This window comes from Phyllosticta citribraziliensis, assembly GCF_038025025.1.
Source record: "Phyllosticta citribraziliensis strain CPC 17464 chromosome Unknown J3D65scaffold_16, whole genome shotgun sequence".
Taxonomy (NCBI): Eukaryota; Fungi; Ascomycota; class Dothideomycetes; order Botryosphaeriales; family Phyllostictaceae; genus Phyllosticta; species Phyllosticta citribraziliensis.
The window spans coordinates 666213-690908 of record NW_027117353.1 but is presented as its reverse complement, the minus strand read 5'-3'; the positions used below and the strand labels follow the sequence as shown (position 1 = coordinate 690908).

General features: G+C 57.1%; 10 protein-coding genes across 10 annotated transcripts; 8 read left to right on the top strand and 2 right to left on the bottom strand.

Moving 5' to 3' along the window:
• The first annotated feature begins 11 nt into the window (after positions 1-11).
• On the top strand, positions 12-957 carry J3D65DRAFT_642766 (ubiquitin-related modifier 1). Its single transcript, XM_066802025.1, has 3 exons — positions 12-230; positions 282-446; positions 498-957. Exons 1-3 carry the CDS (start codon positions 181-183, stop codon positions 613-615), a joined length of 333 nt encoding a protein of 110 aa, XP_066650123.1. The 5' UTR covers positions 12-180; the 3' UTR covers positions 616-957.
• A 149-nt stretch (positions 958-1106) lies between these two features.
• On the top strand, positions 1107-3532 carry J3D65DRAFT_642763 (tyrosyl-DNA phosphodiesterase-domain-containing protein). Its single transcript, XM_066802024.1, has 3 exons — positions 1107-2295; positions 2345-2514; positions 2566-3532. The coding sequence occupies exons 1-3, from the start codon at positions 1160-1162 to the stop codon at positions 3129-3131; spliced, it is 1872 nt and encodes a 623-aa protein (XP_066650122.1). The 5' UTR covers positions 1107-1159; the 3' UTR covers positions 3132-3532.
• Positions 3533-3800: 268 nt separating this feature from the next.
• J3D65DRAFT_562385 (uncharacterized protein) lies at positions 3801-5858 on the top strand (the record flags this gene model as incomplete). The annotated part of the gene is made up of 4 exons (XM_066797562.1): positions 3801-3884; positions 3976-4325; positions 4379-5049; positions 5137-5858. 4 exons carry the CDS (start codon positions 3801-3803, stop codon positions 5856-5858), a joined length of 1827 nt encoding a protein of 608 aa, XP_066650121.1.
• A 4363-nt stretch (positions 5859-10221) lies between these two features.
• On the bottom strand, positions 10222-11864 carry J3D65DRAFT_672596 (reduced viability upon starvation protein-like protein; the record flags this gene model as incomplete). Its single annotated transcript, XM_066803505.1, has 6 exons — positions 10222-10250; positions 10308-11441; positions 11498-11517; positions 11565-11659; positions 11730-11762; positions 11829-11864. 6 exons carry the CDS (start codon positions 11862-11864, stop codon positions 10222-10224), a joined length of 1347 nt encoding a protein of 448 aa, XP_066650120.1.
• Positions 11865-12485: 621 nt separating this feature from the next.
• J3D65DRAFT_642745 (pyridoxal phosphate-dependent transferase) lies at positions 12486-14461 on the top strand. The gene is made up of 2 exons (XM_066802023.1): positions 12486-13639; positions 13857-14461. Exons 1-2 carry the CDS (start codon positions 12542-12544, stop codon positions 14277-14279), a joined length of 1521 nt encoding a protein of 506 aa, XP_066650119.1. The 5' UTR covers positions 12486-12541; the 3' UTR covers positions 14280-14461.
• Positions 14462-14647: 186 nt separating this feature from the next.
• On the top strand, positions 14648-16814 carry J3D65DRAFT_598333 (ESCRT-I component). The gene is made up of 4 exons (XM_066797855.1): positions 14648-14711; positions 14759-14846; positions 14900-15138; positions 15235-16814. Exons 1-4 carry the CDS (start codon positions 14658-14660, stop codon positions 16633-16635), a joined length of 1782 nt encoding a protein of 593 aa, XP_066650118.1. The 5' UTR covers positions 14648-14657; the 3' UTR covers positions 16636-16814.
• Positions 16815-18513: 1699 nt separating this feature from the next.
• Positions 18514-18978, bottom strand: J3D65DRAFT_607883 (uncharacterized protein; the record flags this gene model as incomplete). Its single annotated transcript, XM_066798528.1, has 1 exon — positions 18514-18978. The coding sequence occupies one exon, from the start codon at positions 18976-18978 to the stop codon at positions 18514-18516; it is 465 nt and encodes a 154-aa protein (XP_066650117.1).
• Positions 18979-19526: 548 nt separating this feature from the next.
• Positions 19527-20564, top strand: J3D65DRAFT_672592 (chromatin associated protein KTI12; the record flags this gene model as incomplete). Its single annotated transcript, XM_066803504.1, has 4 exons — positions 19527-19532; positions 19584-19913; positions 19963-20229; positions 20277-20564. The coding sequence occupies 4 exons, from the start codon at positions 19527-19529 to the stop codon at positions 20562-20564; spliced, it is 891 nt and encodes a 296-aa protein (XP_066650116.1).
• A 2086-nt stretch (positions 20565-22650) lies between these two features.
• On the top strand, positions 22651-23013 carry J3D65DRAFT_672591 (uncharacterized protein; the record flags this gene model as incomplete). The annotated part of the gene is made up of 2 exons (XM_066803503.1): positions 22651-22868; positions 22923-23013. The coding sequence occupies 2 exons, from the start codon at positions 22651-22653 to the stop codon at positions 23011-23013; spliced, it is 309 nt and encodes a 102-aa protein (XP_066650115.1).
• Positions 23014-23306: 293 nt separating this feature from the next.
• On the top strand, positions 23307-24570 carry J3D65DRAFT_642732 (putative carnitinyl-CoA dehydratase). Its single transcript, XM_066802022.1, has one exon. The coding sequence runs from the start codon at positions 23473-23475 to the stop codon at positions 24277-24279; it is 807 nt and encodes a 268-aa protein (XP_066650114.1). The 5' UTR covers positions 23307-23472; the 3' UTR covers positions 24280-24570.
• The last annotated feature ends 126 nt before the right edge of the window (positions 24571-24696 follow it).

Here is a 24696-nt window from a genome sequence, read left to right as displayed (position 1 = left end):
CGCTGCCCAACGATCAAACATCATCAAACGGCCCAGAAAATCGAGGCAACCAGATTCCACGAGCAAAGCGTGAGACCCGAAGATTCTCACGAGCAAAATTCGAAAGCAACGGCTCGTTATCACCGACGCTAGTCCTGCGCAAGTACCTGACTCCGGCGGCAACGACTTTAGAGCAAAAACATGGCGACAGCATCCGGCCAAGATGTGGTACCAGTGACGGTGGAATTTACGTAGGTTGCGTTCAAAGAACATCTCCAGCTTTCTGTGCTAACGAGGAGCAGAGGAGGTCTCGAGATGTTGTTCTCAAACCAGCGCAAGCATGACATTGCTCTGCCAGCCAAAGGCGAGGACGGAAACCCTGCCAACGTTGCCTTTCTCGTGCGGTACCTGTGCAAGAACACGATGAAGGACCACCGGAAAGACCTCTTTGTGCTTGATGATACTGTGTAAGTCCTGCCCCGAGGCCGACGCCGTATCCTCGCTCATTTCTTCGGCAGACGACCCGGTATCCTCGTTCTCATCAACGAGGCTGACTGGGAATTGGAAGGAGAGGAGCAGTACGAGCTTCAAAAGGGCGACACTGTGCTGTTTGTATCTACCCTGCATGGGGGTTGATTGGTTGGTTCCGCGCTAGCATATCACTCTTTGGTGGAGGGAATTTGAGGATGAACATGGCCTACGCATGTGCCAAAGGATTTTCCCAAAGGCCTTCTCTCGCTGCTTCTCGTGGCATCACTTTTCTCCGTGCTCACCCAAAGCAGAAAAGCAGTCTAGGGGAAGTCGGAAGCTCCTTCATCCGTGCTATTTCTGAAAAAAGAGGAGTAAGACCAACAGGCGGGACTGCAGCTCGGGCTTCCAGCAGACGTACATGGGGCAATTTCAGAGTAGAAATGCGTTTGTGCATGCAAAGTAGCACAGCGGTGCCTTCAGCAGACCGAAGTGCACAAAGGACAGGAAAACAACGGAAAACACCGGGGCATGCATGCGGGGGTTGCCGCCTCGGGTATACTTCCTAATAAGGTAAAGACAACCTAGAATACACGTGACTGTGCGTGTGCCGCAAGTCGCGTCGGGTTCGGCTGCGACGCGACGGCTACAGCAACGACATCATCTTCATCACCACGATGCCATTCCACTTGCATCACATGTGTCGGCGGCCATGTCCAGCGAAGACGAGGAGCTCCAGCTGGCGATTGCCATGTCTCTCGGGCAAGAGCCCGCTCGCCCAACAACTCAAAACTCCTCCCACCCACCTGCGTCGCCTCAACCACCCACAACCAACGAGACTGGTGACGCCCTAGGACCATCCCCACTTCAATCAGGTGCCAACATCGAACAGCGACCGTCTGCGACAAATCCCAGCTCTTCGTTCGCCACAATCGATAGGAAGCAAATGGAGATGGAACGCCTGGCACGTCAGAACGCGGCGCGAAAGCGCGCGCTCAATCAGGTCGACCCTAATTCCGACGATGACAAAGCTCCCAACACCAAGAAGGCCCGTGGAAGCGGTCTCGCAGAGCAGGCTTCCAGCGCCAACCTTCGGTCTCTTGAGAGCTTCCACGATGTCCCGCGAGAGCCAGCCTATGGCATCCGTCGCAACCTCGCACTCGCGAATTCGACGCCCACGCCTGACTCCACTTCGACCTACGGCTACTACGCGCAGCGCCAACATCACACATCTACCGGTTATGCCGGACCAAATGCTACCGGGCTGCGGTACTTGAACCCGACAATCAAAAAGACGTGGTGCTTTGGACAGCCGCGGGGAAACGATGTTAAGATTGAAGAGATCTTACAAAAGGACAAGCTGCAATTGGTGGCTCTCAGCGCTTTCCAATTCGACACGGCTTGGTGGATGAACAAGATCGACCCGTCCAAGACCAGCCAGGTCTGGGCCATCGGCGCCACGGACCAGGCCATGAAGGACTCCTTCGCTGAAGGCCCGTCTATGATACCAAACTTGGCCGTTCGCTTTCTCGACATGAGTGGCATCAGGACTATCAACCACGGCAAATTCCTCATCCTGTCGTTCCCAACCCACCTTCGCGTTGTCGTCACTTCGGCCAACTTGACAGACTATGACTGGGGCGAGAGGGGCAACATGGAGAACAGTGTCTTCCTTGTCGACCTCCCACGTCTTCTGGACGGCCATACAACCAGCGAAGAGAACATGACCTTCTTTGGCAAAGAGCTGATTCGCTACTTGCGCTACGTGGACATGCGCCCTGCCATCGTCCAGAGCCTCTACAAATTCGACTTTTCGCGCACCAGGGACATTGCGTTTGTTCATTCAATGTAAGTGTCAAAGAAGAAGCCTGCTCTTTGCCAATGCTGACTCTGACAGGGCCGGCACTCACGTCGGTGACGATGCACAGCGAACTGGCATCACAGGTCTTTCCCACGCCGTGAAGAAGCTGGGTCTGCAGACTAATTTCCTCAAACTCGATTACGCGACCTCGTCGCTCGGCGCCCTCAAGAAAACCTTCCTCACTCAGATGCTTGCTGCTGCACGAGGTCAGTATCCTGGCTCAAGCGGGGGCTTAGCTCGTTGCTGACGAGAGACAGGCCAAGAGGTCAAACCGTTGACCCTCAGGAATGCGACTGACATCTCCGCGGCTGATCTGGCTTCAAAGTTCAGAGTGTATTTTCCGACGCAAAACACAGTCGAATCCAGCAGAGGTGGCCCCAATGCAGCCAGCACCATCACCCTCATGAAGAAATTCTACGACGCTCCCACCTTTCCGAAAGAGGTAATGCATGATCACAAGTCGACGAGGGAGGGTGTCTTGAGCCACAACAAGATCATGTTGGCTCGCGGACGACGCGAGGATGACGGAGACAGGGACGTCAAGGTTGCGTGGGTGTACGTCGGCAGCGCCAACCTGACGGAGAGCGCTTGGGGCTCCATGACGACAGATCGGGAGACCAGAACGCCGAAGTTGACGGTTCGCAACTATGAGTGTGGCGTGCTGATCCCTGTACCGAGGGAGCTGGCGGCGGGCAAGGGAAGCGAGGCGGGCCAGGTGCCGGATTTTGGGGTGTTTGACGGGACTCTGGCGATCCCATTCACTGCGCCCGGAGCTCGCTACGACGGACAGGCTCCTTGGATTCACAGGAGCACGGGTTTTTAAGTCTACGGGGTGGAAGGGGATGATGCCGTGGGGATCCAGGACAAGGTGGACTGAGGTTTGATTTTTCGGACGAAATGCGTCGGGGGAGACACACGAACGCCCACTGTAGCGTGCGGCGGTTTTGAGTATATCCATGCAAGCAGCGGGAGGGGGTTTCGGGCGAAGTGGATTGGATGGGACTACTGTACGGCGGGCGTGGTTCTGGTGCATGTAGCTGCCAGTGATGAGTAATAATGATGGGCTCTTGGGAGTGATGCAAGAAGTAAAGGAAAGCAAAAGGTATGACGTTCGGATTCGCATCAGCAGCGGGCACAGAGGATGGTGGATGCGATGCACGGGGGCAGGGGTCGCTGGTCGCTCCCGGGGAACCTCAAGCTAGCTTGTGCTAAGCTAACAGCCGGCTCCACGACCATCCGGTGTCTCTTTTGGTCCCTGCAATCCGGACAAGCCACAGCGCTCAAAGAACCTCGTCACCCACCGCCAATGCAGTCTTGCCGATATCAGATTCGCACATCGCCCAAAAGCTGCGCGAGCCTTGGGACCAACTTCGACAAGACCCCGCCGACCCTGGCGCCGGCGCCCGCAACCTGAGGACCCCAGCAACCCCCAGCCGCCATGCCGACGACCAACCAACAAAAGATCAACATCGACGCGCTCCACGCGCCCCAGATGCCCATCGCCTACACCAGTCCTGTCCCCGCCTACCACCATCGCAACCTGCCGCTCAACCTGTTGGCCCTGATCCTCTCCCATGTGTGTGTTGACCGCTTCTGCCTGTGCCCGGGCGTCGACTGTGTGCGGATGCGCCGCTTGAAGAGACGAGCTGACAGCCAACGCGCTCCAGGTCGACGAAATCGATGACCTCGCCCGCATCACACGGACCTCGCGGCTCCTGTACTACATGACCTTGCCCCGCCTCTACGAAAAGGTGACACTGCGATCCTACAGCGAATTGCGCTACAAAGAAAATGGACGGCCCGAGGGTTTCGGGAGCGGCAGCCCCTTCACAATGGGTTTGAATGGGCTGGTCACCAAGAATGTAGCGCGCTATGTGCGCAGCTTCCGGTTGGTTGGAGAATGGCGCGAAAGCGACATTGACGACTTCGCCAAAGGCCGCGTTCCAGACAATTCAATGATGCTCAACATAGCCGTGAGAGCGGCAATGGATCGCATGGACAGGATGGAGCATTTTGGGTATGGCAGCTTCGCAAGAAATGCGACGGGCTTTGGCTGACGTGCGCGCGCAGCTGGGAACTAAACACCAAACCGCTCTCCACAATATACCAAGGCGCAATGGCCTGCCCTTCGCTCACCTCGCTCACCCTTAAATTTCCAAATACGCGAATACCCCGGCCCACCGTTGTGATACCCCCTCTCCCAAACCTGCGCGAGTTCAAAGCCTTGGAAATAGATCCTCTCTGTTATCCCGACGACATATCAATCATGCTCATGCATGCCAAACAGCTCGAGGCCCTGACAATGCACTTCAGCCCACGAATGCGAGACGAAGGCGAAGAAAGCACCAATCTCAACACCTATTTTGGTCGCTGCGTGGCTGCAAAGACTACCCTACAACTCAGAAGGTTTGCTCTGGTCAACCTCTACACGAGAGCAGACAGCATAGACATGGAGGATGTCATAAGCGTCGACACGCTGGAGCACATGATCTTCATCAACTGCCAAACCGAAGAAGCCATGACAGTTTTTGTGGACGACACCTGGCGCCTGTTTGCTCCAAAGCATGTCCCCAAGAACCTCAAGACAATGCGGGGCGATTCCATGGATAAAAACGCAGTGCAGATGCTGGGGCAACTGAAGCAGCTCGAAACCCTCATCACGGTCAGCACACGCCGAAGACAGCAGTCACAGCGCTCTCCCAGCACCACCAGCAATAGCGCGGCCTTTAGCCCAGCCAACGGTATCGCACACCAAACCCACGTCTACACGTCCAACGCGCCCAACGAATTCAAAATCAGCAATCCAACCAATTCTCCTCGCACACCAGACCTGAATCCTCCATCCGCCTCAACCACCGCCCCTTCACCACGGATTGGCCGGGAAAATGCCGCCCTCGCCGCCGACTACCTCGCCGCCATAACGCGCGATATTGGCGGCAGCTTGCGGCACCTCCTGCTCTCCGACCAATGGCTCCTAACACCTTCATCTCTCAATTCGCTCCTCCGCGCGTGCCCGAATCTCGAACAACTCGGTGTCGCAATGGAAGACAAGAACCCGGGCGCGGTGCGCAGCGCACTACACCACACACCCAAGCTTTTTGCGCTAAGGCTGCTAATGTACGGGCCGGGCAATGTCCCCGGCATGGATCCGCTCGACGCGGCTGCCGGCGCGCTGGGCGAGCGTATCTTGTCCCTCGAGTTGCGGCGGAAAGAGTGGGACAACATGCGGTGGCTCGGGATTGCCGACACGGTGTTTTACTGCGGGGGGTTGACGACGGTGTCAAGTGCAAATGCGAGTCCATTTGCCCTGAATGGTAGCGGCAGCAGCGGCTCGTCGAGCACTCCGGAAAACAGCCCTGGCGTGCGAGGAGCTCATGGGGCCAATGGCGTGGGCAAAGGCGGACCCGGCATCCAGGCCCGGAAACACTGGAATGGCGGGGGCCGCCCGGAAGAGGAGCGCGACAAGGACGTGCGGCGCGTCGTCAAGCGCGTAGACCGCAGCGCCGTCAAGGACATTGAGATTTGGGCCATGGACAGCTCGGACGTGTGAGCGGGATTTGCCCGCCTCCCTTTATGTCTGCATGATGGTGATGGCCGAAGAGAGATGAAGAGGAAGAGCTGTGTCATATGTCGATTTTGAATTTGTGGATGCAAGGCTTGGACGACTGGGAAAAGCGGTCGGCGTCTTGCTCGAGATTCTTCCTGTCTATCACCTTGCTTCTTCTGTCCTACCTACCTACTCCCATCAATCTGTCCTGGATTTGGAGCATAGAAGGCGTGCCGGAGTTCTTTCTTTTGTGTTATTGTCATCAGCCACGATGGAGGCTCCATGCTCGCTCGCTGGGCTCTGGCCTGTCTGGTTTCGTATCGTCGATTGGCCTTGGTTGCACAGGACTTGTCTTTCCTTCTCTTTTTGGTATGGATATGATGCCAAGAAGACGGACCACGGTGGATTTCATTCATTTCTTGGACGCGGGAGTGCCAGGCGAATTGGATTTGTCGGTTGATTGTCGATGGAATGCTGTACGGCCTTTTTGCGCCGGTCTGTCTAGGGAAAGCGGTTTGTTCGGCATGATGCCCGGCTACAGCGCAGTATGTAAAGGCGAGTTGGAACATACCTCACCACGTATCTATGCTCTAAAATATGTACGCATGCGGTCACGGGGGGCGTTGAGTGCTCGACGACCCTCGAAAATTGGCGCTTCACGTGTAAGCGCTGAAGAAGCCGATTTCGCTCACGATGGACAGGCGCTTTGGTCATTCCTCAGGTCCGTCAGACGTCGTCGTGGCCGTGTCTGCCTCCCACGTCGCGGATCACCTGCCATTTTCCGGAGACCGTAGGGATGAAGAGGTATAAAGTCTCGCCTTTCCGCAGCTCGTCCTCGCTCAACAGGCACCTCAAATACGAGATTCGGTCTCTCTTGGAGATTGAGGGGACAGTACTGCTGAGTCTTCCGCTGCCGCTCAAGTCATGACGACTCTGACGGCAGCGGATGAGCGATGGGCTGACTTGGAGCTCTCAGGGGTATGCAAAAAAACAGATTGTTGGTGCTCTACATTGAGACACAATGAAAGAGCTTGGATTCTGGTGTATCTCCATGTTATGAAACAGTGGCGTCATGGTGTGATGTACTCTCCTCCCAAGATCTTCGCACCCGGGCGCCGGGCGAGCGACCGGAGAAACTCAATAGCTCTTTGCTCTCCACAAGCAAAGGCACGAGTACCCAGGAACTTGCAATGTAATCATCTTTGAAAGACCCCAGGACGTCGCTGCAAATGAATGAGTGTCCGGAGGGAGGGAGCAGCTACTTAAATACTTCGCGTCCGGCGGCGACAGCGCGGGGTTTGCCGCTGCGCACATGTCCGCTGGGCAGTGGAGTTCACAAGCCTACCCAGGGGCCAGGAGGCGTGTCTGGTCCGGTTTCGGCGTCGTGGTGGTATTAAAGGCTTGATCGATCCTGTTCTTCAATTGTTCCTGACATCAACAACTGCTTCCCAGTGCTTTTGGAGAGACAAGGGACAATCATTTTTCTACTTGCTTCTCTCGGGCTTCGACATTCACAAAGCTTTTTGGCGTCCCGCGTCGTCTCCCCTGCTGTCCACAAGTTCTTTCTGAGCTCCGGCTTGGTGGAAGGATATCCAACCCCTTTTAACAGTGGAGGTCAACACTGAGCAATGTTGCCGAAGAATGTCGTACTCTCACAAAACTGAAGCACTTCACCAAAAGCCGACCCGATAGCCAGGACAGACACGACGGTTTCAAACTCCCGGAACAAGTGACTGCGATGATACCGTGGTGTCTCCCAGGACATAAAATGAGAGATAATACCGCAACGGCCAAAAAAGAGTGCCATAGTCGATAATTTACGCCCGAGTGGAGTTTCTGAGGGTTGAATGCAAGAGAAATTCGCGAAGAGAAGCACTGCTTAAATACTTGTCGGGTCAGCACAGACACGCGGCCACAAGACAAGCATGTGGAAGGTTGGTGCGCTGGCTTGGTCTGGCCGCCAAAGAGTGCTGTCTGCTGATACCCCTAAATGGGTAGCTTGTGATTGCATGGCGTCACGCGCGAGATTGATCGTGCGGATGGAAGTTTTGGCTGCTGTTGGCTTGTGATGTGAAGGCTCTGAAGTATAAAAGGAGGTTTCGGGCTCCCCTGGTTTGGCTGGCAACAGGGCAAAGTCCGCTGCCTTAACAAAGGCACCGCGAATATGTGGTACTGCGGCGGTGATCTCGGATATCGACACGTTCCACTTGTTTCTTTTCTTTCTTGGTTTTATGCCATTGGGATCAGATTCAGGGGTGATCTGCCCACGATTCGTTTCTTTAACATGATAAAGTGGCAGAGAAGACAATGGACCAGCAGTGCTGACAAGTATCGATCAATGACGATGAATCCATGCATCAATTGCTCTTTTTTGTCTCTGTCTTCTCATGGGTTGTGAAATGCACATCGAGAAAGACAGCACAAAAGTAACCATAGTACACGGAGGGCTTGGAATTTTTTTAGGGGCCGCAGTGCTTTAAAGCGCCCCGTCAAGCCGACAATTCGATGCCAGAAAACAACGAGCGGCGGTTCCTGCTTAAATACTCCAGCGGCAGAAGCACTGTGCGAATCAGGGGCTGGTAACCGCTCCGATTCCGCAGTCCCCATGCGACTTTTTGGTCAGCTGGATAATCCCGCGGTCGCTCAGTAGGTGCATTTCACAACCTGCCGCTCGTACTGACAGCGCGGTCCATCCAGGCGGAGTATAAAAGGGCACTCCCTCCCGCTTGTCCTGAGCTTTACAACACTGCGAGTGAGCGCGTCGCTCTAATTCCACGAAACAGCTGGGCCACTGTGCTCCGTTAGAAGAGGATCTCTGTGAACACAGACTTTTTGCTTTTTTCTGGTGCTTCCATTTTGCCGCCATGAGTTTCCTATGAGCGTGAATCCCGCTCTACCATCGTGCCAGGTGGCAGGACATCAGCATTAAATTATGACGCCCCCGCTCCCCCTTTGAATTCCACGCTATTTTGCATTATTCCTCAAGATGCACCACTCCTCCCCTACATTCTCCACTTCTCCAACAATCAGAATCTCAAAAAAAAACGAAAAACAAAAAGAAGCGGCGCAAAGTACGTGTGTGAAGACCCTGTGACGCACCTCCTCAATCAGGCACAGCCCCTTTCTCAGAAAAGTGACCAGCAGCACAGCGGCACAAGAAGATATATATATACACCAAGCACAACAACCGCACCGACCACTCAACCACCCCCTCCCTTGCACACACAGTCACGACCGCCCTCCACGCGCCAGGAGGCTCCGCATGCGCGCACATGTGATGTAGCGCAAGGATGCTTCACGTGCGGAATCAGGGGTACCATGTGGAGTACTCGAGGGTATATAAAGCGCCGCCAGCCCTTCTCAGACTCCGATGCATCGACAGCCTCGATGCAGGATGTGAGGAAGAGGTGATGCGCAAATGAGCAACCGTGCGGGGAAAACCAGACTTGAAGGTTACTTGTTGTCCTTTGGTTTTGGTGGGTGTCTGCGTTTGTCTTTCTGCTGAGCTAGCTCACTTGTTTAGTCCATCGACGTCACGCCAGTATGGGATCTTCAGCGTTGTGGTTGAACGGGGTTGAGCACAAGGACAGCAAGTAAGACGACGGCTAGCGCTCGAGGCGGATGAAGCAAGGGATGAGCAGAAGGAACGGCCAAGGGGCAGCAGGTCAAGAGTGATTCGATATGAGCGAGGTAATATTTTTCATGTCGGGGGGTAGGAAGACCGAGCAAGGAACAGGCGCAGGGCGAACGAAAATGTATATATTGTACAACAGCCACATACGGACGGACGGACAAGCAGACGGAAAGATGAGCAGACAGCGTCCCAAGCGAAGAAGAGAGGCACGGGTTCCTCTCACATCCACTCCTCCTCGCCTCCTTCTCTCACGTTAATGTTTGCGGCGAGCCGTGGCAGTGTGCACAGCTGGCACCACTCGAGGGGCCACCCAAGACGTGACACGACTCGCCGATGCCTAGGAGGTTCTCTTCACTTGCTGCCAGTTTTCCGTGTGCTACCCTCGCGGCACATGTCCGTCCAACCACCACACGGCCATCCCGCCCCCAATCGTTCCTTGCATTCTACCCAACAGCTCCCAGCCCAACTCCGTCGTCAGAAAGATAAGTAGAAACCGGAATCAATGGTTGCGGTTACAGTGGAAGAGCTGATGTAGCCCTGCGAGAGTCCGTCGGCGCGAGTAATTCGACAAGTGATATCATTTGGGTTGGCGAAGGACGAGGAGCCAGGAAAAAGATGAAAGTCAACCCAGTGAAAAATGTGGATGTTGGGAGGTCTCCGTAGCATTACGCAACGCCGTCTATCCACAAGGAGATTGGACAGGAAGAGTCGACATGCGATGGAAGGATTCTATCATTGCGGGTTTAAGCGCACATAGTTTCCTGAAATCAAGATCAGTTGGTTGTCCCCTAGCCCATGGGCAGAAAGGATTAGCTCACCAGGAAATTGGCCCGTTCTTCCTCTTGTCTTGCCCGTCCACCATTCATTTTCATTCTGCGTCCGGTTCACAATCTCAATGACCTCGCCAGCCGAGAAACTCAGGTCGCCTTCGGCTTGCGCCTCGTAGTCATAAAGTGCAGTGCATTTCTCCACCGCCGACGATCCTGCCAAACGGGCAGGCTTGGGCTTTGGCGGCGGCGGTGCTGCACCCTTTGACTTTGCTATTGCGCCCCAATTGCTGCCCGTGCTAGCGCTGCGCTTGATGTCGGTCCCACCGGCTGCGAGGGAGCCGGCAACGGTCGGTGAGGCGAGGGCGCTCTGATACGATGGCGGAGGCAGCGCGTCCGAAGAGTCCATTGTTAGGCGGCGTTGGCTGGTGGAGTCGCTGCGGCCCGATTCAATGGCAAGCTGGGGCTTGCTCCCCTCGATCGCCAGCTGCGGCTTATTGCCGTACTTGAGAGCAGGGGGCCGTCTAACACCGCCCGTGGTCTTGAACTTGGTGATGGCGAGGGCTTCGGCGCGGTCCTTGATGTCACCCCGCTTCTCCTCAAAGGCAGCCTCAATGTCCAAAGTCAGGTTGAAGTATCCAATGTCAATGTTCTGCATCCGCTCGTGGAGGGTGTAAAAGACGTTGAGCTGCATGTAGTAAAAGGACTGGAAGAGGGGCTTGATGAACTCGCGCTCGAGCTCGAAGAGCTTGGGCAGTTCGGCCTTCATAAGGTCGTTGAAGTAGTTGTACTCTTGCGTGGCCATTTCGACGTCGTTTTCCGCTTTGTACAGAGCCTTTTCGTCCTTGAGAGACCTGTCCTTCTTGTCCTGGAGCTTCTTGAGGGTTGCGCGGTGTCGGTCATAGTCGAGCTGCTTGTGGTCTCGCTTGAGTGCGACTTTCCGGATCATCTTGATAATCGCCAGCAGCTCGTCGGCCGGCTTGATGACGCGAGCTTCAATCATTTCCAGCTCGGGGGCCAGGGTCGCTTGGAGCTCCCGCACAATCTCTTGGTATTCCTCGGCTGCACGAATGCCCGCCTCATTTCCCTCGTCCAAGAAAGAGTCTGGATCCGAGACGCGACCTGATATGGGCTTGTAGATTTCGGCAATGGCCTTGGAAAACTCGATTTGGTGGCTCAGCATGCCTGCGACGAGCGGGTCAGTAGCGGGGTCGTGGAGGCGTGCCGGCAGAGGGCTATACCATTGATGGATTCAAAGTACCTGGGCAAATCAGCAAAGGCCGGGTCGCAGCGGGCTCGGGATCCTACTTTTGAGACTCTTCATGGAGCTTCTTGGTCTCCTTTTCCAGCTCCTGGAAGCGCCGCTCGGCATCGATGTAGACAGGGTCCTTTGAGATTTCTCCCTGGGGGGCGGCGACCCTTGTCAGCCCTATCGCGAAGCGAGTGTTGTCTTTGCAGGTTGGCGAGGCTCACCAGGTTGAACTTTGACTTGACGGCTTGGGGAGCCTAGAGAGGTACAAGGTTAGGTTAGGCACCGGGATGGGGAGCGGACACGGCAGCTGGAGTCCTTACGCGCACGACGCCCTTGGTAAAGCCCTTCCAGCTCATGATGGGGGAAGTTGGCGGAGACAAAGAAGGACAGAAAAGTCGGCGAGGGAGGCAGGGAGAAGGTGGTTTGGAGGAGGATGCGAGTAGAGTGTCGAGGCAGCTGGCGGCAGGGTTCGGAGTAGGAGTAGAAGAGGGCGCAAGTCAGTCAACGATGACGACTGCCGGTGGGCGGGCTCTTGCGCTTGGATGTGGCTTGGCGAGATGCCCTGGCCGATGATGTCGCACCCGCCAATCCGGAGAAGCTTAACGCGACGGCGCCGTGGGTGACAGGCGACAGCACGCTGACAGGCGCGAGGGATGGGATGGGGGTCAAGAAGCGAGGCTGAGCAGGTGAGGACTGGGGCTGAGTCGAGATGAGAGGAGAAGAGAGAGAGACAACACCGCAAGTGAAAGCAGCTATTCGATCGTCTTCTGCAGTCAACAACGAGAAGTACAGAGGCTTGGCGCTGATTGGCTCCGCTCGCTTTCGCTCCGGCTGCTCGGCTTCCGCATGCGTCTTCGGGTCCCGGATCGGAGCCCGGTGCCTGGTTCTGCCGGCTTCCGCCGCCCGCGCTTAGTCACCTATCTGATCTGATCACATCGCCCTCGCTTCCAATTCCGGTCGCCGCCTCCAGTCCCGCCCCATCCTCTACCGCCCCTCCCGCCCATCCTCAAATCTTTTCTCGTCTGCTCGCAAAATGTCTGCCTTCACTCCCTCCGCTGCGAGGCAGGCCATCAGGCTCGGCTCCAGGAGACTCCCCGCCCACGCCCTGCCCGCCGCCTCTCTACGATCCCTCGCACCCACGCGCTCCTATGTCACCGAGACCAAGTCCAACCATGCCACCGTCAACGTCGACGCCGCCATCAAGGCTGACCAAAAGGCCTTTTTGCGCAAAGAGGGCATTGCGCCCTCGGACGCCAAGGCGCCTGCCACGGGATTGAGCGGCGACGCCATGATGAGCCCCCAGGCCGGCATCCTCAAGCAGGCATCCGTCATGGACCAGGGAACTCGCCCCATCTATCTCGACATGCAGGCCACGACGCCCACGGACCCGCGCGTACTCGACGCCATGCTCCCCTTCTATACCGGCCTCTACGGCAACCCGCACTCGCGCACACACGCCTACGGCTGGGAGACTGAAAGGGCCGTCGAGCAGTCGAGAGCTCACATTGCCCAGCTCATCGGCGCCGACCCCAAGGAAATCATCTTCACCAGCGGCGCAACCGAGAGCAACAACATGAGCATCAAGGGTGTCGCGCGATTCTTCAAGAGGTCGGGTAAGAAGAAGCACATCATTACCTGCCAGACCGAGCACAAGTGCGTGCTCGACAGCTGTCGCCACCTGCAGGACGAAGGTGTTGACGTCACCTATCTCCCCGTTCAGCCCAACGGTCTCGTCGACCTCGAGGCCCTGGAAAAGGCCATCAGGCCCGACACCGCCCTCGTCAGCATCATGACCGTGAACAATGAGATTGGTGTCGTCCAGCCGGTCGAAGAGATTGGCCGAATCTGTCGCCAGCGCAAGATTTTCTTCCACACTGACGGTGCTCAGGCTGTGGGCAAGATCCCTCTCGACGTCAACAAGATGAACATTGATCTCATGTCCATCTCTGCCCACAAGCTGTATGGTCCCAAGGGCATCGGTGCCTGCTACGTGCGCAGACGGCCCAGGGTCAGGCTTGACCCCATCATCAGCGGTGGTGGCCAGGAGCGCGGTCTGAGGAGCGGTACATTGGCAGCCCCACTCGCCATTGGCTTTGGCGAGGCTGCGCGCCTTTGCAACGAAGACATGCCGGTAAGCCCCCACCCCACCCTCCGTCCCTCATCTCTTATCCGTTCCATATGATTTTGTGCTTTAAACATGCATGACTTCCTGAAGTCTTTGAGGGTGTCCGCGGTGCATGCACCGTGCCCCGGAAACTGTGTTGCTTTACAGCAGGGGTTATGATCGGAGATGATTCTCTTCACCAGTCATCCGTCATCATTCGGAACCAGACGCTGACTCGCAACAGTACGACAGCAAGCGCATCACGGCCCTTTCCAAGAAGCTCAAGGACGGCCTCTTGTCCATGGAGCACACCACTCTGAACGGTGACCCAACCCGCCACTACCCCGGCTGTGTTAACGTGTCTTTTGCCTACGTCGAGGGTGAGTCCCTCCTCATGGCTCTCAAGGATATCGCCCTCTCGTCCGGCAGTGCCTGCACTTCTGCCTCCCTTGAGCCCAGCTACGTCCTCCGCGCCCTTGGTAGCAGCGACGAAAGTGCCCACAGCAGTATTCGCTTTGGTATTGGCCGCTTCACTACCGATGGCGAAATTGACTACGTGCTCCACGCGGTCAGGGAAAGGGTCAACTTCCTGCGAGAACTGAGCCCTCTGTGGGAGCTGGTCCAGGAAGGAATCGATCTCAACACGATTGAGTGGAGCCAGCACTAAAACTGTTGCTCTGGGTGTTCAAATGGTAGGATTTGATAGTGCAGCGTGTCTTTCAGCTAGGCGTTTAGGGACTGGACCAGCGGAACCCTCATTTCCGAGTGGCATGTGTATCATAGGCTTATGAACGGGAGGGAGTTGATACTCTCGAAAATACACCTGAATGAATCATTTGAAGCCAGCGATACTTGATTGAAGAAAGTGACGAAACTCCAAATTTAGATGAAGAGGCCTTGTAAAGCTTGCATGCTCGCATGCATGTCTCGAAAGACGACTGGCAACTTGGTGGTTCGCGAGTCGGGCGCCGGTGCGGGCCAGCATGGATCCATGTCGGGTCCCGCACCTGACGTCTTGCTCTCCAACCTCAACTCCCCACCAACAATGCCCCCAGTCAACGACCGCGTCTTGAATTGGTTATACAGCGTCCTAGCAAATGTAATGCTGCTCGCAATCCAGTCGAACCCCTCTGACGACCCATCTAGGAATACACAGATGTAAACCGGACTTACAACGACGCCGCCGAAGCTCTTGGGCAGTATCCGTCTCTCTCCCCCAAAACCGAAGTCTACAGTGCGTCAACTCTCTCGCGATTGGCACCGTCGCCTCATTGACACGCTCCTCAGCCTACGAAAATGGCACTCCCGCGCTGCTCCTCCTCCTCAACGGCACCATACCTGTGCAGTTCCGCGGCGCTGTCTACCGCTTCCCGATCGCATTGTGGGTGCCGCACGCATATCCTCGAGAGCCACCTTTGGTCTACGTGACGCCGAACCAAGACATGTTGGTGCGTCCGGGACAGCATGTCAGCTCGGACGGGCGGGTCTATCACCCATATTTGAGTGGTTGGTCACAACACTGGGATGTAAGTTGGACGTCGGGAGAAATGTCGAATGGTTCATGTCACATTTGCCTTGGGGACGTTTGCTGCGGCGCAAGCTCGTGGACTAACTTGTTGCAGAAATCATCCATTGCGGACTTTCTCACCGTCCTTCGCGGCGTTTTCGCCAAGGAACCCCCCGTGGTCGCGAAGAGTCAAGGCTACAGCTCCCCTCAGCGTCAACAACAGCCACCGCCTGTCCCCCCAACGCCCGAAGAGTGGAGACAGCAAATGCAACCGCGAGCAAGTCCGTCTCCAGCCCCTCAGCATCAGCCCACTCCTCCTCCTCCGCCACCGAAACCACCAAAGGACACAAGCCTGTCAAACGGACAGGCTAGTGCGAATGGATACAGTCAACCACCGCCGACAGCACCACCAGTGCCACCCTTGCCCCCTCAAATTGCATCTCAAAATGGTGGTTCTGGATATGGATCACCGCCGATCCCGCACCAGTATCCTCCCCAGATACATGGACCAACACAAGCACAGCCGCGCCCGCAATATGTTTACCCACCGCGCCCTTCCCCAATCGGACGAGATAGCCCCGTGAGTCCAATTAGTCCTGGCGGCACACCCGGAGACCCTCCAGCAAGATATTCTCGGCCACCTCCACTTCCAGGACAAGATGCGGCTTCCCAAGCGTCTCCGGCACCACCAACGTACAGCGCACCACCTCCGCCGCCGCCTCCTCAGACATATCAATATCAGCCGCCAAATTTCGCATCTCCGCCATACCAACAGCCACCGCAACCCCAATTTCCTCCGCCAGTCACGTCCGCTCCTGCGCCCACCGCCCCCGCTCCCAAACCGCCTGCTTTCGACCTCCTGACGTCTCCCCTCGACGTGACGCTGCCCTCGCAAGATCCCTCATCCAACGCGCTCCCCCCTGCTCCCCCCATCCCGCCGAACCCGCAAAAGGACGCCCTCCTCACAGCGCTGTCCTCACACCTGCGCACGCTGACCTCCCAAACGGTATCCGCGAACCTCTCAGCGCTGCCGCCGCTGCGCGCTCAACACGCGGCGCTCGTCGCCGCCTACTCGCGGCTGCAATCGGAGCGCGGCAACCTGGCGTCCCTCTCGGCAACGCTCACGTCCAACGCAGCGGTGCTGGACGGCGCCATGCGCGAGGCTGACCGCGTCATTGCCGACACGCACGGGCGCGCGGTGCCGGACGTCGACGAGGTGCTCGTTGCGCCGACAGTGGCGGCCAGCCAGCTGTGGCGACTGGTGGCCGAGGAGCGGGCGTGTGGCGAGGCCATCCACGTGCTGGGCAAGGCGCTGGATCAGGGCCGCGTTGGCGCCGACGTCTTTGCCAAGCAGGTGCGCGCGATTGCGCGCGAGGCGTTCTTGAAGAAGGTCGTCATTCGGAAGATTGCGAGGGGTTTGGGATTGGATGAGGGTGGTGGGGATGCGGTCAGGGGGGGAGGAGTGGGCGTGGGAGTTGGTGTGGGTGGCGATGCTGCGTACTACGGTGCGAGATAGGCAGTGAGTCGAGTCGAGTCGTTGCTGTGGCGAAGGAAGACGTTCAGGCAATGCAATGAGGAATCGAGCGAGGCAGAGTACAGGTAGTCGTTCGATAGGGAGGTACCACGCTTCTAGAGCAGGAAAAGCACACATCTTCTACAGCAATGCCACATGTAGCCAGCAGGCTTGACATGCTCACTATGGAACCATTGTCTTCATCACTGTGTCTTGACGCTGCTGGATTCGCATTGTACCAGCATCAAATGCAAGAAGGTTGATAATTCTAGGCGTACGCGTACGCGCAGGAAGCATTCATCGCACCGCTCTCTCGCTCTCACCAGCCTACCTGCTGTAGCATCCACAACCAAATCTACAGCATTAACTCACCACGACATCTATTTCCTACACCACCTATGCCTCATCACCACATCATGCACATGCACACCACTACACCACCAAGATGACGAAGCCTCCTTGCCCGCGACCAGCCCAGAAAGCTGTAGAATCCACAAAACAAACACAAGAAACCAGTAGCTTACACCGCCAATCGACAGCAGCAGAAGTCTTCGTCTATGCTGTCGAAAGATGCATAGAGAAATAGCTGCGTGGTGCGCCCTGAGGAGAAGTAGAGAGGGGCAGCTAGGGGGTTTTTATATGTATAGGGAGTAGAGTTCGAGGCTGTGATGGCTGCCTGCTGCCGTGATCACGTTGGCTAGTGAGAGTGCGATGTCGGGTGTTCTAGAGCATGTGGGTAGGTTTCTGGCACGCGTGTGCTACTCCACGTGCGCGTGCGCGGAGCTGATGATGATGGTGATGGAGTGTGTCTTTGTCCCTCACTCATAGCCACTAGGACAAAGGCATGCCACTCCGGTCCAGCACAGCAGTAAGGTTAGAATCAGGAATGCTCCCAGAAGACATCAAGAGACGCAGTGGCAAGTCTAAATGTCGCAATCGAGCGACATCCATTCCGTTCCATTCGTCATGAGCTACGGTATCCAAGCGCTAAAGTGAGAGAGGAGAAATAGAGGTGGGTGAGCCAGGTGGTATCCAACAAAAAACTGACTACTGTCAAGTCATCCATCATGCCGGGGTAGAGATGAAAGAAAAAAGTAGAAGATGCCTGTCGCAAAAGGGAAAAGAAGTGAGAATCTGTCGCACCGGTTTTTGGCCCAGGACTCCCACGACTGCTAGGATATTCTCGACCAATCTGCAAGGGTGAATAGACAGCTACGGTGGTTCGAAGAAATCCTGGGTGTGGAAATTTGATTGTGCCTGCCGCGTCGTCCAAACACCAAGTGCATTTTCGTCCGTCTGTGTAGAAGCGTCTTCCTGTCCGATCGAAGTTGCGTGATGCATGCTTGTAGGGAGTGCGTGCCGATCCCGCACAGCAGCGTCTCGATTGCAAGACGCCAAAGAAGCAGCCGACCGACCGAGTCAAACCGTGATTATTTCCGCAGAATGGGAAAGACGAGCCCGTGGGAAAACAGGGCGCAAGGGGGTGGGAAAAAGAGGACGGCACGTGAAAAAGGGTTGGCTGGGTGGGCCAGGGACGAATGTACAGGGAGCAGAGGATCAAGGGACCTTTGGCCGCGACCCCGCGAGTTTCACGAGTCGGCTGGCCATGTGCGGAACGCGGTGCTGCTGGCGCTGCTCCACAGGTTATCGATTTGCCCGCCAGGGTCTTCGGTCGCGCGCGCCTGAGCCCTTCCTTGGCTTCCCCAGCCCAGCGCGGTGTGCTCTCCCTCCCTTTGGTGTTGCGCCCGCAGATTCTGGGGTCGGCTGTCAGGTTGTGCAAGTGTGCCATGCAATGCCAGCGCACTGCGGGGGCGGGAGCGAAGCCGTGTGTATGCCGTGGAGCAGCATCACACCATGATCGTGCGAAAATTGCTGCGCATCTTACGACAACTCTACCGCCTCCATGTCGCGCATCAAGACCGCCATCTGTGCCCGCTTTGCCGCTTCCGCGACGAGGCTGTATTCGTTGAGGAACGCGGCGGTCTCCTGTGTGGTCCGCCCTGCACCCTCGCGATTTGGATTGTAGTCCCAGCCGCTCGGTCTTGCTGCCGCAGGAGCCTGTGGTTGTTGCACGGGGAACTGAGGTTGTCCGGCGGGCAGTGCGGTGGCGGTGGCTGCCGGTATCGAGCCCATGAAGTGGGTTTGCTGGACGGGCGAGGATGGAGGGATGGGAGCGGAGGTGTGGTGTTGCTGCGGTTGCGACGAGGCTCCGGCGATGGGAACGGCGGCAGATGACATGGTGGAAAGACTGCTGGAGCTTCTTGATACGGAACTGGCAGACTCGGGGCCAAGGGCGAATGCTGGGCGCTGTGTGCCGAAGGGTGGTTGGTTTCTCTGCGGGTCCATGTCGCGGGGAAAAGTGAGGGTCGATAGTCGGAGGTGTTGAGAGTTGAAGAGATGAGCAAGGCGGTATGCGGGTTTTGAGTAATCGGTGAGCGGTAGACGCCGAGAGTCCTGGAGAGGCAGTTGGGCCGTCGAGAGGTGTCGAGGGCGCAGGATGTAGCGTGATGGTAGGCCTAACGGCGAGAGAATGGAGTGAGTGGGCCTGGGCCGATGGGACGAGGTGGATGGTGGATGGTGGAGGAGTACGGAGTGCGGAGTGTGTGGGATGTGTAGAGACAAGGTGACAGGCGACGGTGGCACGACTCGCAGCAAGGCGAGACAAGGAAGAGGAATGGGTAGAGTAATGTAGAGGGAGAGAAGGGCGGTCCTGGTCCTTTTCTTTCATCGGCTCCTTCGTCATGACCTTGGCCGGCGTTAACGGCCGAGGTTGGGTTGGGCGTTCCATCCGTTGCATTGCCCCCACACTCCAATCCCACCACCCACTTCAGTACCCGGCCGACCCTTCTGCCCTCTCCCGTCTGTCGCCAAGTCCCAGCTCACAATTCCACGTCATGCCGGTACTTTTGCCTTTCACTGCCTCCCGCCAGAGACAACACTGACCGCGACAGTTGATCATCATCTCCGGCTACCCTTCGTCCGGCAAGACGCACCGCGCAAACCAGCTGGTCGACTTCTTCTCCCAAAAGATCAAAGACTCTACCGATCCCAAAATCTCTCGTCTCAAGCTCCACCACATCAGCGACCAAACACTCGGACTCTCGCGCGACGTCTACCACTCCGCTCGCCCCGAGAAGGATGCTCGCGCCGCCGAATCTTCCGCCATCAAACGAGTCTTGACGCGCGACGACATTGTCATTGCCGACGGCCTCAACTACATCAAGGGCTTCCGCTACCAGCTCTACTGCGAGGCCAAGGCCGTCCAGACCCCCAGCTGCGTTGTACGCGACTCCAACCTGCTTGCGCCGACCGCCGCTGATAGTCCAAGAGTTGCGCGTAGGAACACCGGTTGAAAAATGCCGCGAGATCAACAAGAAGCTGCTCGACGACCCTGCCGTGGATGGCGGATACCTGGAAGAGGATTTTGAGAACCTCGTGTTCCGCTATGAGGAGCCCAATGGCATGACGCGCTGGGATAGCCCGCTCTTCGTTGTGGCTCACGATGACGAGACTCCGTCGCTTGACCAGATTTGGGACGCCATGGTCGGCAACGATGGAAAGGCCAAAGTTGTAAGGCCCAATGCTGCTACTGTTCTGGTAAGAATGCGCTCCGCCGATATTGCGCACAAAGCTGATTCTTGTAGAAACCCGCGACTGAGCAAAACTACCTGTACGAGTTGGATAAGACGACTTCCGACATTGTCTCTCACATTACCGCTTGGCAAAAGGACCACCCTGGCGAAGATGGCGGCGAGGTATCAATCCCAGACGCCGAACAAGTCGTCGAGCTACCAGCCTCGTCCGTCTCGCTGCCCCAGCTGCAGCGCATTCGGCGGCAGTTCATCACGCTCAACCGGCAACACAACCTGTCCAAGGCGCGCGTTCGCGAGACGTTTATCGACTATCTTAACGACACATTTCAAAATGCGTGATGGCCTGCACAAAGCCCACTTGGTTGCGCGCGACGCGTCCCGCGCGCATCTCAACCCGCGGTAGCCGAGGGACGGATTCGGCCACATCATGCAGGGTCTCTATTTAGACTTTACTGCCCATTTTAGAAAGCCGGGTGTGAGATTGGCGCCGGAGACGACAAGGGTACCACGCCGTATAGCAGGGATCGGAAAGCGTAACCCGCAGACCTGGGGTCCCCGTGGAGTAAGTCCGAGCGGCAGATGACGCTGTGACGCGCATTGTCGAAGCGGTCTGCGTGACTGCAGTGCGCACAGCTGTGACGAGAGTCGGCGATGGGACATGTGTGAAGCGAAACGGATCAAAGACCGTCCACCAGTCGTGATGGTTGTTTGCGTGTGATGCCGATTGGGTTGGCATCTGGGTGCGAAGCGTCGATTCGACGCCACTTGCGATGGCCACGGTATGACGACCGCATGGGCTGGTCGCTACGTCATTCCCAACACCGCTCGGTCACGACACAATATCATAGTGGCCGAATCCAAGTCATGTCACTTCAGCAACGAGTAGAAAAACCAGATTTCCTTGGTGTCATCCCCACCGTCGTGACTCTGCGGCCGCATCATCAAGAACACTCCACACGGTCCTGATTGTCTACACGCCGACAAACCCGACTATCGGTACTCATCCCCGGACTGACAAGCCTAGCCAGACTCGCCTCGACTCGACCGCCCTCCCTTGGCGCCGCCAAACGCAAAACGCCAAACGCCAGTTGCCTCATCCGGTCATGTAATGAGACGGACCATCCACACCGCGCAGCCGCCCTCGCGGACCCCACGGGGAAAGACCTGGACTGCCCTGCCCTGCCCCGGCTGCTGGGCTGAACCAGGGTGACCACGTGCGGGCCGCGGGCGGATAGGTGGGCGGGCGCGCCACTACAAGTCTACAACACTATCTTTGCGTCGAGTGCTCCGGCAGATAAAATCTACCGTACCTAAGTTGGTCGGTGACTATTGGAAGCTGCGGCACCGACCAGCCGTCCATTTTGAGAGACGAATCAACTCCATCGGACTATTTAATCACTGCCACTTCTCACAAACGCGACAAACGCCGCGAGGTTGGCGTGGCCTGAGTTTCTCTTATCCGTCTCTTCGCTTCCCGGTTTCCGCCCGATGCAGACGGACAATCTGGCGAATGAGACTTTGGCGGGATAGGTTGTTGCTGAGCTTGAATGCTTTTTGCTCGACGCCGCGACGCTTCATCTCCACCGTACGTCTCCGTCGGCAACGGTTTTTGGGTGCACCGCCACGTCCTTTGACTTCTATAGTACGACGCCCTTATTGCCGGGATGAGGTCGGTCTATTGAAAATACATGTAGAAAAATGGTGAGGAATGGTGGTCGATTGGCGCTTTTACACCTCATTCCGCGGTAGTACTCTTGATGATTGACTAGTGCGACCACACATATGCGACACTCTTCCACGCGCGATTGATGTGGGGCAACCATGCCTGGCAGATAGCAAAGCTTGCCGTCTGGATTGAACTCTTGAGAGCGACTGTCCACATCATCGCCATGGTCACTGTCGAAGTGCTTTGCAGTCGCGGCGCCCTGCCGCTCAACGTCTAAAAACGCGTAGCCTGGAATCACGACGTCCGTCGCGTGAATCGGGCTCCCCCGGTACGATTCCAAGACTGCCTGCGCGGTTATGGGCGATCACGTCAAATAATCTCTTCAGCAACGAGTCACTAAGAGACTGCATAAAGTGTCAAATGCGCACCAGAGACGAGTTTTTCCCGGATTGACTTCTGCAAAGGGGATCCGGATTGGACATTTGACGACGGCGAATCACAAGACCCGCAACCCACAACTCGCTCGACTGCAAAAGGAGCCAGCATGAGAACGGCAGACACACGACGAGTACGAGACCTCGTCTACGACACACTGCCATCAAAAGGGCGCGCCCCGTACATCGCAGCGCTGGCCCGACAAACCGGACAAGACGTCGAATCAACCACACGCATCCTCCACGAGCTGGCCGCCGACCACTCGCTCGTGTTCAACACCACAGTCGACGCAATACGCTTTGCACACCGTTCACAGCCGCGCCAATGGCCTTCGTCCTCACGCCGCAGGACGGCCGTGACGACCGCTGCTGGTGGGGCGGCTGCGCGTGGGACACGTTTGGCATCAGCGCGGCACTGCAGCTCGACGTCCGCATCGACACGGCCTGCCTCTTCTGCGTCGCCGCGCACATCAGCGTCGAGACGGGACCGGCCACGCCGCCTCCAGAGCAGCTGGCGGTGCGCTTCCCGCGACCCGCGGCCGAGTGATGGAGTGGTGTCGTTGGTACGTGTACCTTGATACGCATGTTTTGCGATAGAGAGCACGCCGAGTGGTGGACGCGAGACCACGCTTCCAGCACTGGCTACATTTCTCCGGCCAGGGCTGTGTGGAAGCTCGCCGGCCCTTAGCATGGCGACCGCATCAATCCTGACTTCCAGCCCTACACGCGCGAACGCAACCAGAAGCTGCTCGGCGACGTCGGATTGGATGGCCCGCTTTGGGCGCTCCCCTGACCGCCTGGTTGTACTCGGGTGGTGCGAAGATAGGGCGCGCGCCAGATGGAAGAGTGGGATTGTGGGATTTGAAGATGGTCGGTATTGCGGGGCCCCGGACTGCAGCAGCAGGCGAGGTGTGCCGAGGATGCGGGGAGGCTCTCCGCTATCTATCGATGTAATGTGGGGACATGTACTGTAAACCAAAAGCGATTGCAGCGTCAGAGCTTCTATGTACGCCGTTCACGTGCGGAGCTGGCGATCATTGAGTGCCCGTACAAGCAAATATATTGACCGAGAACAAGCCCTTGGGTAGCGTCACTGCCGGTATCGTCCACAAGAGGAAGACAGTGGTCCGGACTGGAGAAAGACGCAATGGCCGACGAATCGCTCGCTGTCCCGTTCGACTCGCCGCACTTCTCCATCTCGCGCGCTGCCAAATTGGCGGCGGGCAAGAACATCTACGTCGTCGACTTGCATGCGCCCCCCGAAAACCGCATCACGCTGTCTGTCGCGCAGGACTGGGTGCGAGCGTATCGCCATGTCGAAGCGCTCATCGTCAACAGCGCCAGCAGCGGCCCCGCGCCTTTTGCCCCTGGCGCCATCATAACCACGTCGTCGACACCCAAGTTCTTCACGTACGGCCTGTGTCCCAGCATGCTGCATTCCAATTCGGTGCTGGCCGACGGCTTTCTCCCGCTGCTGGCGACGCTGCTGGACCTGCGCGTGCCGACCATTGCGCTGATAAGCGGACACGCCTTCGGCGCTGGCGTGCCCATTGTTCTGGCTCACGACTATCGCGTCATGAATGTCCGGCGCGGGTACATGTGCATGCCGCCCGTCGAGCTGGGGCTGCATTTCGACGGCCTCGGCACCCTGCTGCGCGCGAAGTTGGCGCCGAACGTCGCTCGCGCTACGCTGCTCGAGGCACGCCGGTGGACGGGTCCGGAGGCGCTTATTAACGGTATCGTGGATCGCGCTGTTGAGCCTGACAAGCTGTTTGATGAGGGCGTGGAGCTGGCCATGTCCGTGGCGGATAAGGCGCGTATGGGTGTTTACGCGCTGTTGAGGGAGGAGCTGTGGGGAGAGGCGACGAGGGCGTTTCGGCTTATTTCGTACAAGAGTGGCCGTGAGGTCAGAGGGTGGGCGCCCGGACTGGGTGGTGGAAAGGCCAAAATTTAGACGGATGGGGTGATTTGGGAGAGTGAGGTCGGGACAACCGTGGGTTTGATTGAATGCGCTTCTTCAATGCTTGTTTCCGATCAGACTTGTTTAGAGCTCTTGGACGTGTTTGTGATGAAGGCGCTCCCTTTCCTGTTCCCCGAGAGCATTCATTCTTTGCGAATGTCATGATGAGCAATCGTGACGAAAACCCATGGTGAATTCCGAGTGAGCAGCTGGATGCTTGCGCGGGCCGTGGCGGGTTTTGGAGTAATGACGCTCAGGAGAGATGTTTGATGTTTGCAATTGGACCAATGAGGAGAAGAGGCTGACGCCTTACTCGACGAAACAGTCTGATGATGGCGTCTAGGACTTCTTTGGTGTAGACGTAGCCTCTGACGAAGTCATCCATCTCTTTTGGTGTCGGCCAGGCCAGTA

Excerpts from the sequence above, each read along its gene's own strand:
- J3D65DRAFT_642766 (XM_066802025.1), top strand. The coding sequence starts at position 181 with ATGGCGACAGCATCCGGCCAAGATGTGGTACCAGTGACGGTGGAATTT. Across the intron at positions 231-281 it reads CCAGTGACGGTGGAATTTAC|AGGAGGTCTCGAGATGTTGT; the intron begins GTAGGTTGCGTT and ends AACGAGGAGCAG. Across the intron at positions 447-497 it reads TTTGTGCTTGATGATACTGT|ACGACCCGGTATCCTCGTTC; the intron begins GTAAGTCCTGCC and ends TTTCTTCGGCAG.
- J3D65DRAFT_642745 (XM_066802023.1), top strand. The coding sequence starts at position 12,542 with ATGTCTGCCTTCACTCCCTCCGCTGCGAGGCAGGCCATCAGGCTCGGC. Across the intron at positions 13,640-13,856 it reads TTTGCAACGAAGACATGCCG|TACGACAGCAAGCGCATCAC; the intron begins GTAAGCCCCCAC and ends GACTCGCAACAG.
- J3D65DRAFT_642763 (XM_066802024.1), top strand. The coding sequence starts at position 1,160 with ATGTCCAGCGAAGACGAGGAGCTCCAGCTGGCGATTGCCATGTCTCTC. Across the intron at positions 2,296-2,344 it reads ATTGCGTTTGTTCATTCAAT|GGCCGGCACTCACGTCGGTG; the intron begins GTAAGTGTCAAA and ends TGACTCTGACAG. Across the intron at positions 2,515-2,565 it reads GATGCTTGCTGCTGCACGAG|GCCAAGAGGTCAAACCGTTG; the intron begins GTCAGTATCCTG and ends GACGAGAGACAG.
- J3D65DRAFT_598333 (XM_066797855.1), top strand. The coding sequence starts at position 14,658 with ATGCCCCCAGTCAACGACCGCGTCTTGAATTGGTTATACAGCGTCCTA. Across the intron at positions 14,712-14,758 it reads TATACAGCGTCCTAGCAAAT|GAATACACAGATGTAAACCG; the intron begins GTAATGCTGCTC and ends CGACCCATCTAG. Across the intron at positions 15,139-15,234 it reads GTTGGTCACAACACTGGGAT|AAATCATCCATTGCGGACTT; the intron begins GTAAGTTGGACG and ends AACTTGTTGCAG.
- J3D65DRAFT_642732 (XM_066802022.1), top strand. The coding sequence starts at position 23,473 with ATGGCCGACGAATCGCTCGCTGTCCCGTTCGACTCGCCGCACTTCTCC.